The 17638-nt window shown below is 34.9% G+C and overlaps 1 protein-coding gene across 1 annotated transcript in view; it reads left to right on the top strand.

Annotated features, from left to right (window-relative positions):
* PCLO (piccolo presynaptic cytomatrix protein) overlaps nucleotides 1-17638 on the top strand; it is a 141860-nt gene that overhangs the window by 80051 nt on the left and 44171 nt on the right. The window contains exon 7 of the mRNA XM_070368855.1: nucleotides 2839-2964. Coding sequence (XP_070224956.1) covers nucleotides 2839-2964 — 126 coding nt within the window. The remainder of the gene's footprint in view (nucleotides 1-2838; nucleotides 2965-17638) is intronic.

Genomic DNA, 17638 nt, shown 5'->3' with positions numbered 1-17638 from the left:
TGAAAATATGCCTTTACTCTAAAGAAATCTCATCAATCATCTTTTGGGATCCCAGATTGACCATGTCTTAAAATTGATATGGATATATTGACCACATTAGAAATTCAGTATAGGTATCTTGTTTTATGAAATATTTAACAAGTGATGAATTGCACCTTGTGAGTGATTCAACCATGAAAGATAAAGCCAAATCTTAGATTAATCTGTTTTTATTTTTTCTGGACAAATTCCATAGGAAAATCCTTTAAATATGACCAGCTATTTTTAAATCCTCATTTTGTAATTTCTAAAATGGCTTAACACTATATATATACACACATATATATATATAAAATAATTGAATAAATAGTGGCTAATTACTTTTCTTCATCTTCTACTCTTTCTTAGTATCTATCTAACGTCTTATTGTAGAATCAGTCCTGGTGAATCTTTAAATGCTAATGCCTAAGAAATCAACTTTTGTTGAGACTGAAAGTCATATATAATACATGCTCTATGTCATATAGTAAATACTAGTCTTCACTGATCCAGTTATGTTCAGTTTGGATCCTCAATTAATCTCCAAGAACAGGAACACTGAGCTAAGAAACTTGTGACAGAAAAGCTCCACAAGTGGGGCCACAGAGAGCTAGGATCTTATTTAACTCTCACCCTTGGCAACCCTTTGTAGAAACATGCAGTTAACTTGTTTTGTTTTTGTTTTGAGGCTAAATCTTCAGAACACTTGCTCTGGTGAAAAAGCAGGTCTCGGGATGAGAGTGGGGAGTGGGGTACTAGGGGAAAAGAGGGAGAGTAGGAAGGGGGAAAGGGGAGAAAGGATGAAAGGGAGGGAGGAGGAAGGAAGAAAAGGAACGAGTAAATTCATTTGGAAGGATCATGTCACCTGGAAATAAACAGTATTTTACCAAAATACACCTCTATTAGATAAATAAAGAAGCAGTCCAGTGTCATCCACCTCATTAGAACTGGTTCAAATGTATTCTTTTTAATGGCTGAGTAATACTCCATTGTGTACATGTACCACAGCTTTCTTATCCATTCATCTGCTGATGGACATCTAGGTTGCTTCCATGTCCTGGCTGTTAGAAACAGTGCTGAGATGACCCTGTATTGCGAGACAGCAAAAAAGACACAGATGTATAGAATAGTCTTTTGGACTCTGTGGGAGAGGGAGAGGGTGGGATGATTTGGGAGAATGGCATTGAAACATGTATAATATCATATAATAAACGAATCACCAGTCCAGGTTCAATGCAGGATACAGGATGCTTGGGGCTGGTGCACTGGGATGACCCAGAGGGATGGTATGGGGAGGGAAGTGGGGGGGGCTTCAGGATTGGGAACACATGTACACCCGTGACGGATTCATGTTGATGTATGGCAAAACCAATACAATACTGTAATTAGCCTCCAATTAAAATAAATAAATTTTTTAAAAAGCAGTGCATTATTCAGCTACTGCTTGTTGAATGTTTGAATTGTGTTGATGCTAACTGCTGCTGCTGCTGCTGCTGCTGTTGGTGCTGCTAAGTCACTTCAGTCGTGTCCGACTCTGTGCGACCCCATAGAGGGCAGCCCACCAGGCTCCCCCGTCCCTGGGATTCTCCAGGCAAGAACACTGGGGTGGGTTGCCATGTCCTTCTCCAGTGCATGAAAGTGAAAAGTGAAAGTGAAGTTGCTCAGTCGTGTCTGACTCTTAGTGACCCCATGGACTGCAGCCTACAAGGCTCCTCCACCCATGGGATTTTCCAGGCAAGAGTACTGGAGTGGGGTGCCATTGCCTTCTCTGGTTGATGCTAACTAGAGGGATTCTTTTTGAGGAGTTAAGTAGGAAAGTAATAGGATTTGGAAGAGACCTGGCTTTTAATTTTAGAGATTTTGAAAGACCTGGCTTTTAATTTTAGAGATTTTGAAAGAGTTGGAAATTCAATCACTGAATGAAATGTTTAATTAATTGTGTCTTCAAAAAAGGAGAATTCTGCTTTCTTTTAGTGCTTTCATTTTAAAATCTTCTTGACATTTGTAACAAAAATATATGTGGAGCTGTATACACTAGCTGCTTTTTAGTTTACTCTTTTAAAATAAACTTAAAATGTCAACAGTTTATTTGATTCAATTAGATCTCTCATAATAATCATCACTTCTCAGCCTTTTGGCTAAGATCAAGTAGAGTGTGTAGATTTCTCATAATAATCATTTTTCATCTTTTATCTGCATCGCTAATTATAGAAAAATCTGTTCTGTGGAATAAGGAACAGTTTACCAAGTTGCTCATCAGTAAAGAATGCTTTTATTATCCCTGTATTAAGTGCCATATTAATGCACAAACAATGTTAGTTTCTGAATTAAGGCTGAAATGTGAATAATAATTCATAAGTTATGATCATGGTTTCACTTTATCAGTTGCAGTCATTTATGTCTTCTCAATTTATGATAGCCATTACTTCCTTTTTGTAAGTCAAATGCTCATCAATTTCATAAATGAATTTTTTGCTCTGAAATTATTTATACTGGGAACATCGTCATATAAAATTCTTGCAACATATATGATCAAAATGGATAAAACTTTATTATATTATTGAATATGGCTGAAATAAAAAATAAAAATTATTTGTTAATGTCAGATTAATCATTATAGATCCTACCAGATCTCAGATAATTCTCTTTCCTATCAACTACTATGAAATCATAATATTGTTCTTTTGTTATCAGTGTCCAGTTCCAATATTCATTTGGGGTTAACTTATACATATCAGAACCCATTTTTTCTGCACCTTATCACTTGTGATAACTGTTGTCCTTTCTTATTGCTAATAATTTGCTAACTTTTCAATACAGGTAATGGATTAGGAATTAGAATTGTGGGTGGTAAAGAAATCCCTGGACATAGCGGAGAAATTGGAGCCTATATTGCCAAGATTCTTCCTGGGGGAAGTGCCGAACAGACAGGGAAACTTGTGGAAGGTAAGAATAAGGATTTCAGAGTAAATTAAAATGAATGTGCTCATATTAAACATATCTTAATTTGATCTGAAAGTTTTCTCTTCTTTTACTGTCTAGGAAAACCTCTCTTTGTGGTTAAAGGTGACATTGTGGTATAGTAAAGGAAGATATGTCCACCACTGTATTCATTTTATTTTCAATTGCATTGTCCTTTTGCATTGCGGAGTATCTTGTTTAAGAAACAGTAATTAGTAAAGATTTTTTTACTGACTGGGACAATATACATTCAAAAAGTACTTTGATTAAAGGGACTAGTGATTCATAAACACCAAGAAAAATCATATTGAAATCAGTCCCATAAAAACGTCAGATGATTTGATACCTGCTAAAGTCAGGTCAACAAACTGTGGATGACCCACAGGCCAAATCCACCCGCTGTTTGTTTCTGTAAGCATTGTTTTATTGAAATACAGCAAGAATTGTTAATTTACATGTTGAACATGAGTATTTCCCACTGCACAAACAGTACTGCATTCACAACAAACTATATGATTTGCAAAGCCTAAATATATTCTCTCTGACCCTTTAGAGAAAAAAAAAATCGTCAAATCCTATGTTAGGTACTATTCTATTCAGCTTATTACATCATAAGTATTAAAATAATGAACTTTACAAGTGTATATAGTGGGCCATAAAATGATCTTACTTTTAATTTCAGTAAAATGTTACCTTGAGTCTCAAGATGATGTGGTCATTTACATTTTCAAAATTCCAACATAGAGATAGCTTACAAGCTTTCAGTGATACTATTTGTCATGAATATTTTTATCATAAAGCAATAGTTTTATCGTAAATCATTTTTTTTTGTTTTTATCCTCAATTAGATGCTATTTAGAAAGTGTTTTGCTGTCACTTCATAATTTAATGTTGCCTGTTATTGTTTAAAACTTAATCATGTTAAAATTATTCACTGCCATATTCTTAAATATATTGGAACTTACCAAAAAGTCCCTGTATATTCTGACAGACTATTAGAATAAACACAGACTTGAGGCAGTATTTATTTATCACAGTGCTCTGCTGAAACCAGCTTGACCAACTCACTGCGAGAAGCTTTGCACATCTCTTCCCAGCTTCACTTTGAATGCCATCATGTTGATAGTTTGAATTGGCCATGGTGAGAGTATTTAAACATGAAAATAGACAAATGCTATAAATCAAACCTTTTTGTTCATTTAGTTGCTTATTGATTTTCAGAAAGCTAGTTTACTAGGATATTGCCAAATATATAACTGAAAGTATATTATTTAAAATATTCTAATTATATTCATACAACAGCAAAAATTGGGAGGGCTAGCTAAATGAAAAAGAAGACTATATGAATCAAAACATAACCATTAGGAACAAACACTGGATCTGTATGAATTTTCAATGACTGTAATCCTATCATGCCTAATACTATTCTCTTGGTATTACAGTCTAGGTAAGATACAAAGATTGAGGCCCATTTGTAAGTATGGGCATGATATGTTTACTTTCAGATAGCATACTTCAGAAAGAAATGAATATGCTGTTTTTCTTTTAGAATAAAATTTGCAACTTAGTAACTCTGCCTAATATAGTTTGACAAAGATACTTGGATAATTTAAAGATAAAATTTCATAACCTTCTTTGTCTTAACAACATGAAAATCACCAAATGCTACAAATCAGGATGATTTTAAGTACAGTTTCAATGAAGTACTCTATGATGAAGTGACTCTGTCTGTATTTGGTAGCTTATGTGGCTATTTTTAAATTCATGCACCTAAATTAAAAATAGATGTAATGCAAACTCATTCAAGAAAGAAAACTGAAATGAACCTAAAATTACATTTGTGATTTTATAAACTCAGACACTGCCATTAAAGTCCTCATCTTTTTTTGGAACTGAGAATTTTGCAGGTTGTTTCATTTGTTTAAGTGGGAACTCATTAAAAGCTATGTGCATATGACTTGGGATTCCCTAGTGGCTCAGAAAAGAATCTGCCTGCAAGGCAAGAGACCCAGGTTTGATCCCTAGGTCAGGAAGATTCCCTGTGACTTAAGATTTTACTTTTATTAATTGTATTATTTATTAATTCTCCCAAAGTTTTGCCAAGGTGCCAAGCCAGGCCTTTCTGAGTATAAATCCTCTGATTAGAGTTCAGTTTTTGCATAACTCATAGCCATAATTTGCTACTTATGATTTCCAGATTTACTTTATTTTCTCATAAAACATAAATCTTTACTACAGTTCTTGGTGGTATGTCTATTAAATTCATGATGATATTGGATTGGCCAAAAAGTTTGTGTTTTTCCATTAGATGATATGGGAAACCAATGAACTTTCTGGCCAACCTAATATCTTAACTGTCAAAATAGATACTGTATTTGAAACATTAAATATTTTGAGGAGTGATTTTGACATATGAAGGTCTTCCCTGGTGGCTCAGATGGTAAAGAATCTGCCTGAAATGCAGGAGAGCTGGCTTCAGTCAGGGTTGGGAAGATCCCCTGGAGAAGGGAATGGCTACCCACTCCAGTATTCTTATCTGGAGAATTCCATGGAAATAGGAGCCCTAGCAGGCTACAGTCCCTGGGGTCGCAAAGAGTCTGACATGACTGAGTGACTACACTTTCACTTCTGACATAGGATAAGTCATTTACTTTCTCCTATCCAAAGCTATACCTGTGTTCTATGCCACCAGGCTAAAATGATAGATTCATTGTTTTGTTTTGTTTTTTTCAGTCTACAAATGAACTGACTAGAAGGCTATCAGTCCAAGTTAATATCTACAGACTTACTTTGTTGAGACCAGTATATTTCTGACTTTAGTATGTGTTCAGATGCTCAGTGCCATCTGATTCTTTATGACCCCATGGACTACAGCCCACCAGCCTCCTCTGTTCATGAGACTTTCCAGTCAAGAATATTAGAGTGGGTTGGCATTTCCCTCTCCAGGGAATCTTTCCAATCCAGGGATTGAACCTGCATCTCTTGCCTCTTCTGCATTGGCAGGCAAATTCTTTACTACCAGCACCACCTGGGATGGCCCTATAATTTGTTTTGTCTACAATTATGTGTTTCATTCATATGTGATATCCTTAGGGAACTGAGCCTCAAGCTGGAATAGATGATCAAAAAATTTCAGAGCAGTAGATTCATTGAAACAATACTCTGATTTTTATGCCTGATGTGAAATATAATAATGCCAATTCTCTATCACTGGAGTTTTGGGGTTTTTTAATTTTTAAAATTGTGTTCATGAATGTTAATTTTTTAAAATTTACTTATTGAAGAGATTGAATTTGATTAATTTGCCACAGTTTGAAGTTAATTCTTTCCTAAGGAATATTATATGTGTATATGTGTGTGTGAGTGTGTGTGCATAAATAGATGGATAAAATGTTTTTTGTGTTTGTGTAATTTAGTTTCTCCATTTTTATGATGAATTCCAGGTGGACATAGGAATTGATTTGATCTCTTCCTGATATGTCTTTCTTTCACATTCTGTATACAGAAGTATATAGACAGTCTTTATGACTCAAAATTGTCTTCCAGTTGATTTAAAATGTGAATGACAATTGATTGACTATAGAATTTTTAGACTGTACTTTTTATCACTCCAAAATACAAAGCTACTGTTCGCAGTTTAACTGTCTACTGTTTTCTCTAAATTTGGTCATTTTTCCTATCATAAGTTTTTCAGACTTTTCATGGTTTGACATGTTAATGACACTCAGTGGCATGGACTCTGTGTTGATTTTTCAAATCTCCTCTACTTTATTCTCTGAACTTATGCATTTAAAACATACTGATCGAGGATGTAGATTTCTTAATGTTCAAATTCTGAAAGTACCCACTTATGTAACTAAATTATTAAATGGAAGAGAAAAAAATAACCCTAGTATATTTTCTGAATCGCTACTCTGTTCATTTCTTTGAAAAAAGATTTTGATTCAACCTTTTTAAAAAAATCTTTCTGAACAAGGTTGTCTATCATGTTAAATAATGTAAAAGAATTTTATGGTTCAGAATCCTGAGAATTAACAATAATTTTATTGCAAAATACTTAGGCTATATTCAAGAAATTAGTTTTAAAACACTCCTAATATTACCTCATGTGCCTTAAAATTAAAAAAAAAAAGGCAATAGAAAATATTCCTTTAATTTAAATTTCCTGAACCAATATTTTAGTCTACAGTAGTTTTCTGAAAGAACTCAGGCAGTCAGGTACTTGAAGGATCCTAATCATTCAAAATCTTAAAATTTATCTCCCAGAAACATTTAGTAAACATTCTTAAACAACTACTAGACAAAGAATGGTCCTTTTCTGCCTATTATCCTGTTTTTTCGCACATAAATTCAGTCTTTGTTCTGTTGAGAAAATGAAGACAAAAGATCTAGCAGATTAAGTTACAAATCTAATTAAGTTTCTAGAGTGCCGGATTTGCTATTTGCTTTAAGATTAAAATGTTAACAGTTTTAGATCAACAATGTTGGAGCCATGAAATGCTTACCAGTATTGGGGTTTTAGATAGTGTGTAGTTTTCTAATTTTGGTCTTATTTTTTTTTTTTAATTGGAGAATAAATGCTTTACAATATGCTGGTTTCTGCAGTAAAACAATGAGAATGAGTCATAATTCAGGCACACACAGGCACACACACACACACATTTATCCCCTCCCTATTGAGCTGCCCTCCCTGGTCCTTCCTACCCCTCTCCCCCTCCTTTCCCACCCCTCCAGGCTATCACAAGACACTGGGGTGGGCTCCACATGTTATATAGCAGCTTCCCACTAGTTATCTGTTTTACATACAATAGAGTATATATGTCAATGCCACTTTCTGTGTTTCTCCTACCCTCTCCTTTCCCTGGGCTTCCCTTGTGGCTCAGCTGGTAAAGAATCCACCTGCAATTCTGGAGACCTGGGTTCAATCCCTGGGTTGGGAAGATCCCCTGGAGAAGGGAATGGCTACCTGCTGTGTCCACAATTTCATTCTCTTCATCTGCATCTCCATTCCTTCCCTGCATACAGGTTCATGATATTGTTTCTTTTTTAATTAATTTGAGCACTTAAAAGTATACTAATATATGGACTTTGAAAGTATATTTATAACTTGCCACTTTATATCTCTATCCTTAGGCAAGTGATTATAAACCTTATGTATATTAAATAACAATACAAAGTTCCATATAATCAACACTATGATTAACAGCCTCAGAGAATTAGAGGCTTCTTCAGTAGTAAACTTACTTTTCTGTAGGCTATTTTACCTATTGAAACCTATGTATCATTGAAGTTTTAGGAAGTTTTGAACTCATGGCATGATTTAAAAATAACATTTTCTTTAAAAATAAATCTTAGAGAATAGCAAGGAAAAATAAGAAAGCCATCTTAAGTGAACAATGCAAAAAGTAGAGGGAAAAGATAGAATGGGAAAGACTAGAGATCTCTTCAAAAAATTGGAGATACCAACGGAACATTTCATGCAAAGATGAGCACAATAAAGGACAGACATGGCAAGGACCTAACAGAAACAGAAGAGATTAAGAGAGGTAGCAGTAATACACAGAACTATACCAAAAAGTTCTTAATGACCCAGATAACTGTGATGGTGTGGTCACTCACCTAGAGCCAGACATCTGGAGTGTGAAGTCAAGTGGGCCTTAGGAAGCATCACTGTGAATAAAGCTAGCAGAAGTGATGAAATTCCAGTTGAGCTACTTCATATCCTAAAGGATGACGCTGTTAATGTGCTACACTCAATATGCCAGTAAATTTGGAAAACTCAGCAATAGCCACAGGACTTTAAAAGTTCAGTTTTCATTCCAATCCCAAGGAAAGGCAATGCCAAATAATGTTCAAACTACCATGCAATTGGACTTATTCCATATGCTAGCAAAGTAATGCTCTAACTCTTTAAGGTAGGCTTTGCTTCGATAGTACATGAACTAAGAACTTCCAGATGTACAAGCTGGATTTTAAAAAGGCAGAGGAACCAGAGATCAACTTGCATTATCTGCTGGATCATAAAAAAAGCAAGAAAATTCCAAAAAAAGTCTACTTCTGCTATATTAACTATGCTAAAGCCTTTGACTGTGTAGATAACGACAAACTGTGGAAAATTCTAAAAGAGATGGGAATACCAGACCACCCTACCTGCCTCTTAAGAAACCTGTATGCAGGTCAAGCAACAGTTAGAACCAGACATGGAACAATGGACTGGTTCCAGATTGGGAAAGGAGTACATCAAGGCTGTATATTGTCACTGCTTGTTTGACTTCTGTGCAGAATACATCATGTTCCAGATTGGAAAAGGAGTACATCAAGGCTGTATATTGTCACACTACTTGTTTTACTTCTGTGCAGAATGCAAGACTCACAAGCTGGAATCAAGCTTGGGAGAAATACCATCAACCTCAGATAATCAGATGATACTACTCTAATGACAGAAAGCAAAGAGGAACTAAAGAGCCTCTTGATGAGGGTGAAAGAGGAGACTGAAAAAGCTGCCTTAAAACTCAGTGTTCAAAAAACTAAGATCATGGTTCCCATAATATCATGGCAAATAGATGGGAAAACAGTGGAAACAGTGACAGATTGAATTTTCTTGGGCTCCAGAATCACTACAGATTGTGACTACAGCCACTAAATTAAAAGACGCTTGCTCCTTGGATGAAAAAGCTATGACAAACATAGCGTATTAAAAAAGCAGAGACATCACTTTGCTGACAAAGGTCCATATAGTCAAAGCTATGATTTTTCCAGTAGTCGTATATGGATGTGAGAGTTGGACGTAAAGAAGGTGGAGCACCCAGGAATTAATGCTTTCTAACTGTGGTGCTGGAAAACACTGCTGATAGTCCCTTGGACAGCAAGGAAATCAAACCAGTCAATCGTAAAGGAAATCAACCGTGAATATTCATTGGGTGGAATGATACTGAAGCTGAAGCCCTAATATTTTGGCCTTCTGATGCTAAATGTCAACTGATTGGAAAAGAACCTGATGTTGGGAAAGATTGAGGGCAAAAGGAGAAGGGGCAACAGAGGATGAGATGGTTGGATGGCATCACCAACTCAATGGATGTGAGTTGGAGCAAATTCCAGGAGATGGTGAAAGACAGGGAAACCTGATGTGCTGCTGGTCATAGGGTCACAAAGAGTCAGACATGAATTAGCAACTGAACAGTAAAAACAACTTTATGTATTCTTCACAGATCAAAGTTCCAACCATCTCCAAATACGAGGAGTCTATAACACAATTGTCAATATTTTATGAACAGCACAGACTTTGTTCATTTTTTATCTGATAAAGACCAAGTTCAGTTCTTTGTGTTCAACACCATTTGTGCCTCTTATCTCTTTTGTCCTTTGACATGGAGTTCTTTTTTCTCCATACCCAGTGCTCAACACAGGTGCCTCATAAAATATTTCAAGCAATATATGTAGAAATGAGTAATGAAGAATTCCTTTTTAATTACAAAATTTGGTACTCACTAATATATCACTCCATACAAGGTTATGTGAAGCAAAAAAAAAAAAAAATGATATTGAGTTGGCCAAAATGTTCATCCAGGTTTTTCCATAAGATGTTACAGAAAATGAACATTTTGACCAACCCAGTACGTGTACTTACACTCTTACTACTGGTAAAGAATCATGTGCATTTAGAACAGCATCTATATTTGTTAGCACAACTTTTGATTATCTTTTAAGAAAGGAAGATCGAAATAGATAGTTTCCTCTGGGCACATGTTCTTATAACCGTGGATTTAGGTGCTCATAAATTTATATATGTTTGCTCTCTCTTTTTTTTTTCTCTTAGTTTTTCTTTGCCCTGAATTTAAATTCAGGTCTCTGGAGTGGGAGTGGGTAATGGCTTGATTCCTGATAGAGAAAAACCTCTCCCAATCTGGAAAATGCAGCATCCTTTCCCTCTGGTGGGTTCTTCTCCAGTCCAGAATCTCCCAATTATCATGTTGGCCCTCTGATGGAGAGAGGGTGAAGGGCACAAAACAGATGAGTTTTAAATTCGAAGTTAAAATCTTAACTCAAAATAACAAGTCCTACGTGGAAGTGTTTGCTGCCTGACACATCTCTTTCTGATTTATTTGCACTTAAATGGTGAGCTTTCAATCCTGGAAAATTTTACTGAAGCAACTCAGTGGCTGCATTTCTCTGTTACATGGTGAAAACAGAAAGTCAGAGTTTGATGTTTACTAATTCATTGAAAATGGATGTGATTTTCCTTAGTCTGAGCTTCCTCCACAATCAGGAAAATTGCTTTAATAGATTTGCTTTTTAAGATTCCTCATGTAGTGGGGTACACAGCTCAACATCCATATCTTCTGTTCTGCCTTCCCTCATGGGAGTGGGGTAGGGGAGCTTCTTCACATTCTCGTTTGACGTATGCAATATAACACTTAATTAGGTACCAGCCTGCAATTTTTGTTGCAAATGTTTGAGCATACAAAAAAAGCTATAGAGAGTAGTATGATAAACACCCATGTATTCATCAGACTGTTTTAAGTCTCAATGTTTTGCCTTTTTGCTTCATATTTTTAGGAGAAATAAGTATCTATAAATCAATGAAAGCCTCCTGTAGTCACCTCTCCTCTTCCAAACCTCTTACTAACCCAAAATATATCACCAGACAGTATGAGAATACCCTTCACTTGCTTTAATTTATTTTTATGTATGCATTCATAAAGTTTATAAGGATTCATTTTGCTTGTTAATGAAATTTTTATAGAAATGATAGCTTACTGTACATGAATTTTTGCCACGTTTTTTTAGTCCCAACATTTATGAGATTTATATAATGTGGTATGTGTAGCTGTAGTTGTTTATTTTAACTGCAGGGCAGAAGTTTTTTAAGGAAAGAAAAATTCATTTTTATTATTTTTAAAAAAATTTTATTGGGTGTAGTGAATTTACAATGTTGTATTCATTTCAGGTGTACAACAAAGTGAATCGCTTATACATTATCTACTCTTTTTTAGATTCTTTTCATATAATGGCCATTACAGAGTACTGAGTAGAGTTCCCTGTGCTACACAATAGGTCCTTATTAGTTACATATTTTGTATATATAGTAGTATGTATGTGTCAGTCCCAATCTTCCAGTTTATTCACCCCCCACCCTCTGATAGCCATAAGTTTATTATCTACATCAGTAACTCTATTTCTGTTTTGTAGATAACTTAATTTGTAGTACAGGGCAGAATTCTATTACTATATGGCTCAACAATGTTTAAATATTCTCTGGTTATTTATATTACATATGAGGTTTTTTGTATATATTTCAAACAATGCTGTAATTGATTTTCTGAAATGCTTTCCTTTTCCTTTTGCACATATGCAGAAGTTTCTTCTACAGGTTCATTTTCTGGGTGATAATAACTCATATTGATAAATAATGTAAGAGAATATTACGTGGTTTCTTCAACTGTAGTTGATTTTTCCAAATTGTTCTCCAAAGTGTTATACTATTTTTACATTCATCTTTAGTAAATTAGGGTTCTTATTCCTTTATATTCTTGTTCCTCTTACTTTGAATTTTCTTTTTCAAATATAATATAAAATGATAGCCCATTGTGTTCATTTGCATGCCTTCAGTGATATTGAATGTGATAGTATTTTATTAATCTTATTAGCTTTGGGGTTTTCCTCATCTGTGATTTGCTTGTTTCTTTGGCTTATTCTTCATTGAATTGTTTGTGTATTTTTAAATGAATTTCAGAGAATCTTTATATATTCTGGTTATAAGCATTTGTCAAGTAGGTAGCTGAGTATGTGGCTTGTTTCTTTTGTTTCTTTAGTGTCTGTCTTTTTTTTTAAGTTGAAATTGAAACGTAGTCGGCTTATCATTTTGTTTCTCTTTAGCAGTATAAACATTCTATATTATTTGGGAAATTCTTCTTGCTCCGAAGTCCTCAAATATTAGCCTATATTTTTTTCTAAAACTTTTAAAATCTCAGTTTTTATATAATGCCCTTATAGATGTAGAATTCAGGTGTTTTTAATCTATCTGTGGTCTCTGAAATTTTAGTTTTCTCCCCCATCAGTATGGATAATCAGTTGCCTGTGCACAATTTATTAAACAGTGTAGCATTGTTCCACTGATCTACAATACCCCATCTGTCATATATTGATTTTTTTATACATGTGTGGGTCTTTTATAATATCTTTGTTCTATGAGATATTGGTCTCTTTGTCTATCCCTACATCAGTGTCACGCTGTTTTAATTATGATGCCTTTATTTTAAGTCCTGACATATGGTAGGTAATCTACCATATTGCTATTCAAAATCGACTTGGGACAATTCTTGAACTTTGATCTTGCATATACATTCTAGAACTGGCTTGTTAGTTTCCAGGAAGATCTCTGTTGAAATTTGATAGTAATTATATTGAAGGTATAAATTAATGTAGAAAAAAATTTTATATTGAGTCTTATGTATTTGAGTTTTACATGGGTTCTCCATGCAGGACCTTTGCTCTTCTTAGAGATTTAATCATTGTGTTTAGAATCAATATAACAAATTAAGTTAGGACATTTAAATAAATTAATATATAGCAATTGTTAAACTTATTGAAAAGTTGTATCATTTTATATTAACCTATTACAATGTTGTGTCTCCAGAAAAAGAGTCAAAAATACAAATAAAAATTTGTTTAGGAAGTATAATGGAACAGACCTAATCCTTTATATGCATGTTGTTGGTTCTGAGTTTTATTTAATCACTGGACTTCTGATCTTATTCTCCAAATGATTTTTCCCATAGTATTGTGTATCATAACATCATAATTGTGAAATACATTACCTGTGTAATATTTTTCATATGTCAACAGTTTTCATAAGAGAACAGTAAATCTATAAGAACTAAACATCTTTTAGCCATTGAACCAAAAGCAGTTATTTGTTTATATTGATAGATTGTCCAACTGAAAATTAATTGAAGTATTTTGAAGATAAATTGTATCTTGATTTTTGATAATAAAATCATATTTGTTTGGAGAATGCTGTTTGAAGCTAAGATAGGAATATATGTTAAGTAGGAAGATAGTGTTAACTTCCAAATGTAGCTTCAAGAAACTTCTTAATAATCAATAGAGATATAGACTAGGAGAGCAAAAGTTTAAAACCAATAATATTCAATGTTTGCTTATGGATTTAGCCAGAGATATATGGAAAATTAGCTTCTGCAGGCTGCTAGGCCTGTAAAAAAATGAGTTTATCTCAGTTTGTTCATATCCTATTCTGTGGGGAAATGTACCTGTGGTATAAATTCTAATTCATGGATATTTCCAAATTCTCAGTTTCTAGTTGTCTCAGTGAAAAGGATTTGATTCATCTAGCTAGCTCCTTTTAAAGGTGAATCGGTGTGGTTTCTGGCAAAAAAAAAAAAAAAAAATGTTGTTGGATGTATGTTTGAGAATTAGAAATTGGAGTGGAGATGATGTTAGCTGTTTTTGGCATGTGGTTTTGATTTTAGAAGTTGGCCTCTGGAATTTCCTGTACTGAAGAAGTCTATGGTAGGAGAACTAATTTCAGTAGAGGACACACTCCTGTGTGAGTTAAAGGAGAATGTTCCGAGGCAAGAAAGTCTCTATTTCTGCTTATGCTTTTTTGGCATATGTTACAGATGGCATGGCAGTGATCAAGGTTGGAGAACAAGAAACACACCACACAGATGAGTGAGCTTCCTTGTACTTGTTCCAGGGGGATTACCAGGTACGAATTGGTCGTTAGCATGAGACTTCTCAGAATTCCTACAAGATAGTATGTCAGGTACACACGGCACAAGATCACATTTCTTGTTGATTCAAAGGTTTTTCTAAAAAAATTTTTTAAATTAGGAAACTATCTTCTGGGAAGAAAAAACATAAATTGTGGATACCTGGATGGGTAGGTTATAATACACTATTTTGAAGATGCAGTGATATCATACTTACATAATAATGGTTAGCTGTATTGACTAGATAAAGCAAGGCATTTCTCTTCTGTATCCATTTATTTGGAAATTAATCAGAAGGAATTGTGTAATGGAATAATTGCCCCTTTTCACATTTTTTGGTGTGTACAATACTCCATATCCTAATTTGATTGGTTCATCAATAAGAGTGGTATGCCTTGAAATACACGTGTATGTTCAAGTGACACTGTTTAACCATGAACAATTGTCTCTGTTCTTAAATTTCTGGATTTGTCTAATCAGTATATCATAATTGGTTACATTTTCTCTGTGTTTGAACTTGGAGTGGTTATTTTGGAAGTAAGGGTGCTGAACTCTGCTTAATACCTATACCGTACCTTCAGACAGCCAATGCTTTAGCATCTTCATTACATAAAGAGAATGTTTCTAGAGTCAGAGACATCAGGATTTAGATTGAGCTCTGGCACTTACTGCCTAGAAAATTCGTTTAACTATTAGTACCTTGGTATTCTCAGTTGGGAAATTGGCATAATAATAGTGTCTGCCATATTGTTATCAGCAAAAATAATATATCAGAAACATTTAATATAGTGTTTGTCACAGTGTTTCGCAGAAGTAGTGGTACTTATTTTGAAAACCTTTGATGGTAAGAGGAGCCTGTGCTATTAAACTTGAATTAGATCCCCTCTATCTGTATTTATGTGCATAGATAATTGACCATATTCAGGACTGAGCTCTGAACTGCAAGGATTTAGAACACTCCTAATATACAAAGCACAGACTTGAAGTCAGAAGACTGAATTAACACCATCCTCATGTTGCTAGGCAAGTTGCTTATGTTCTTTGAATCTCCTTTTATCTCATCTGTATGGGTTGATATTTCAACTAGGAGGCTTCACGACCTATCTCATCAGGTTAACTGAAAGTATAAAAGGAGCTGCTACATTTTTTGTGCTTAAGCGAGTGCTTTGTTAACTATAAATAACTAGACTAGCTGAATAAGCTATTTTGTTGAAGGTAGACAAAAATCTTTTCATAGATGACAGTTAATCATACAAAGTTCAGGCTTCCTATAAGAGGGAGCATTGATCTGTTAGAGGTATCTGCTATAATGGAAAATCATTTTAGGTATCCAGTCTGAATAATTTTTTAAAAATTTAATGCCTGAAGTGATTAAGTCATGTCTCATGTAAATATCAGAGAAGGCAATGGCAACCCACTCCAGTACTCTTGTCTGGAAAATCCCATGGACGAAGGAGCCTGGTAGGCTGGTCTCGAAGAGTCGGACACAACTGAGCGACTTCACTTTCACTTTTCACTTTCATGCATTGGAGAAGGAAATGGCAACCCACTCCAGTGTTCTTGTCTGGAGAATTCCAGGGACGGGGGAGCCTAGTGGGCTTCCATCTATGGGGTCGCACAGAGTCAGACACGACTGAGGTGACTTAGCAGCAGTAGCAGCATACTGAGTTATACTGAGAGTGGTGGAAGAAAATTGAATTGCTTTTATTTTCTCTTAGACTACTTTTGTTTGCTTTTACTCCCTAGTTTTTACTAGATCCCATTACTGTCGGATATGGTGCTTGAGTTTTCTAAGTTCTAGCATGTATGTATATGTGTGTATAAATTTAATATATAATTATGTGTGTGTGTTTAAATATATGCTCTGTAGAGCAACCTCTCTTGGTCCTATGAGATGTAAATGAAGAAAATATAGACCATACATTTTAGTAGGTGAGACTGAAAGTAACAAACCTATTCATAAGTATCACATAATAAGTGGTAATCAGTGCTGAGGAGAAAAAGATAACCAGGAGGGTGCATACACTATAGGGTGGGGTTGCAATTTCAGATGGAATGGTCAGGGAAAGGTTCACCAAGAAGGCAAAAACTGAGGAAAGCCCCCAAGGAGAGGAAGGAGTCAGCTTACAGTTATTGGTCTTACAGGCAGAGGAAAGAAAAGGGCAAAGGCTCAGAGCAAGAGCTTACCTGGTATGTGCCAGGAACAGTAAGACCACATTGAGGTCAGCACGGCTGGCACTGGGTGAGGATGTGAGAGAAGAGAGCAGGAGTTGTGGGCAGGAAAGTAATGGTGGTAACAGAGCAACAGAAGTAGCAGAGCTAGAATCTTGTAGGTCAGTGTAAGGACTTCAGCCTCTATTAATGTCAAATGAGAAGGCACTGGGCCGACACAAGCTGAATGACGTTTAAATAAAATCATTCTGACTGCTATAAGGATAATAGTTTGAAGGAGTAAAGACTAGGAAAGAGAGCAGTTAGGAAGCTACAGAAATAATCCAGGTATGAAATGTGGCTGTTCAGACCAAAGATGGGAACAGAGGACTTGGGGATAAATGATGCTATATCATGTATCTATAAATACTAATACAACGTATATTAAATTTCAGCTCAGTGAAAATGACCTCAATATGTTTATTCATTTGTTCCCATACAGAGTATTCAAATTTCACAAGCCAAAAGGTACTATAAGCCAAAGTTTTTTTAAAAGTTAAGTTTTTAAAAAACTTAAATCGCTACATAATGTAAGAAACCTACAGAACATTTAACATTCAAGTCTTAATCTTATTTTAATTAATACAATAAGTATACATTCTTTAATAGACATCATACAACTTAAAATGTGTAATTGTGTAGTTCTACAGGTGGCATTTCAAATGTTTTTTATTCCTATCACTTTCTAATTGTATCTCACTAAGAGCCACAGTTTT

Source organism: Bos mutus, chromosome 4, assembly GCF_027580195.1.
Source record: "Bos mutus isolate GX-2022 chromosome 4, NWIPB_WYAK_1.1, whole genome shotgun sequence".
In the NCBI taxonomy this organism is placed as follows: Eukaryota; Metazoa; Chordata; class Mammalia; order Artiodactyla; family Bovidae; genus Bos; species Bos mutus.
Note: the sequence above shows the minus strand (reverse complement) of the source record. Positions and strands in the feature narration are given on the sequence as shown.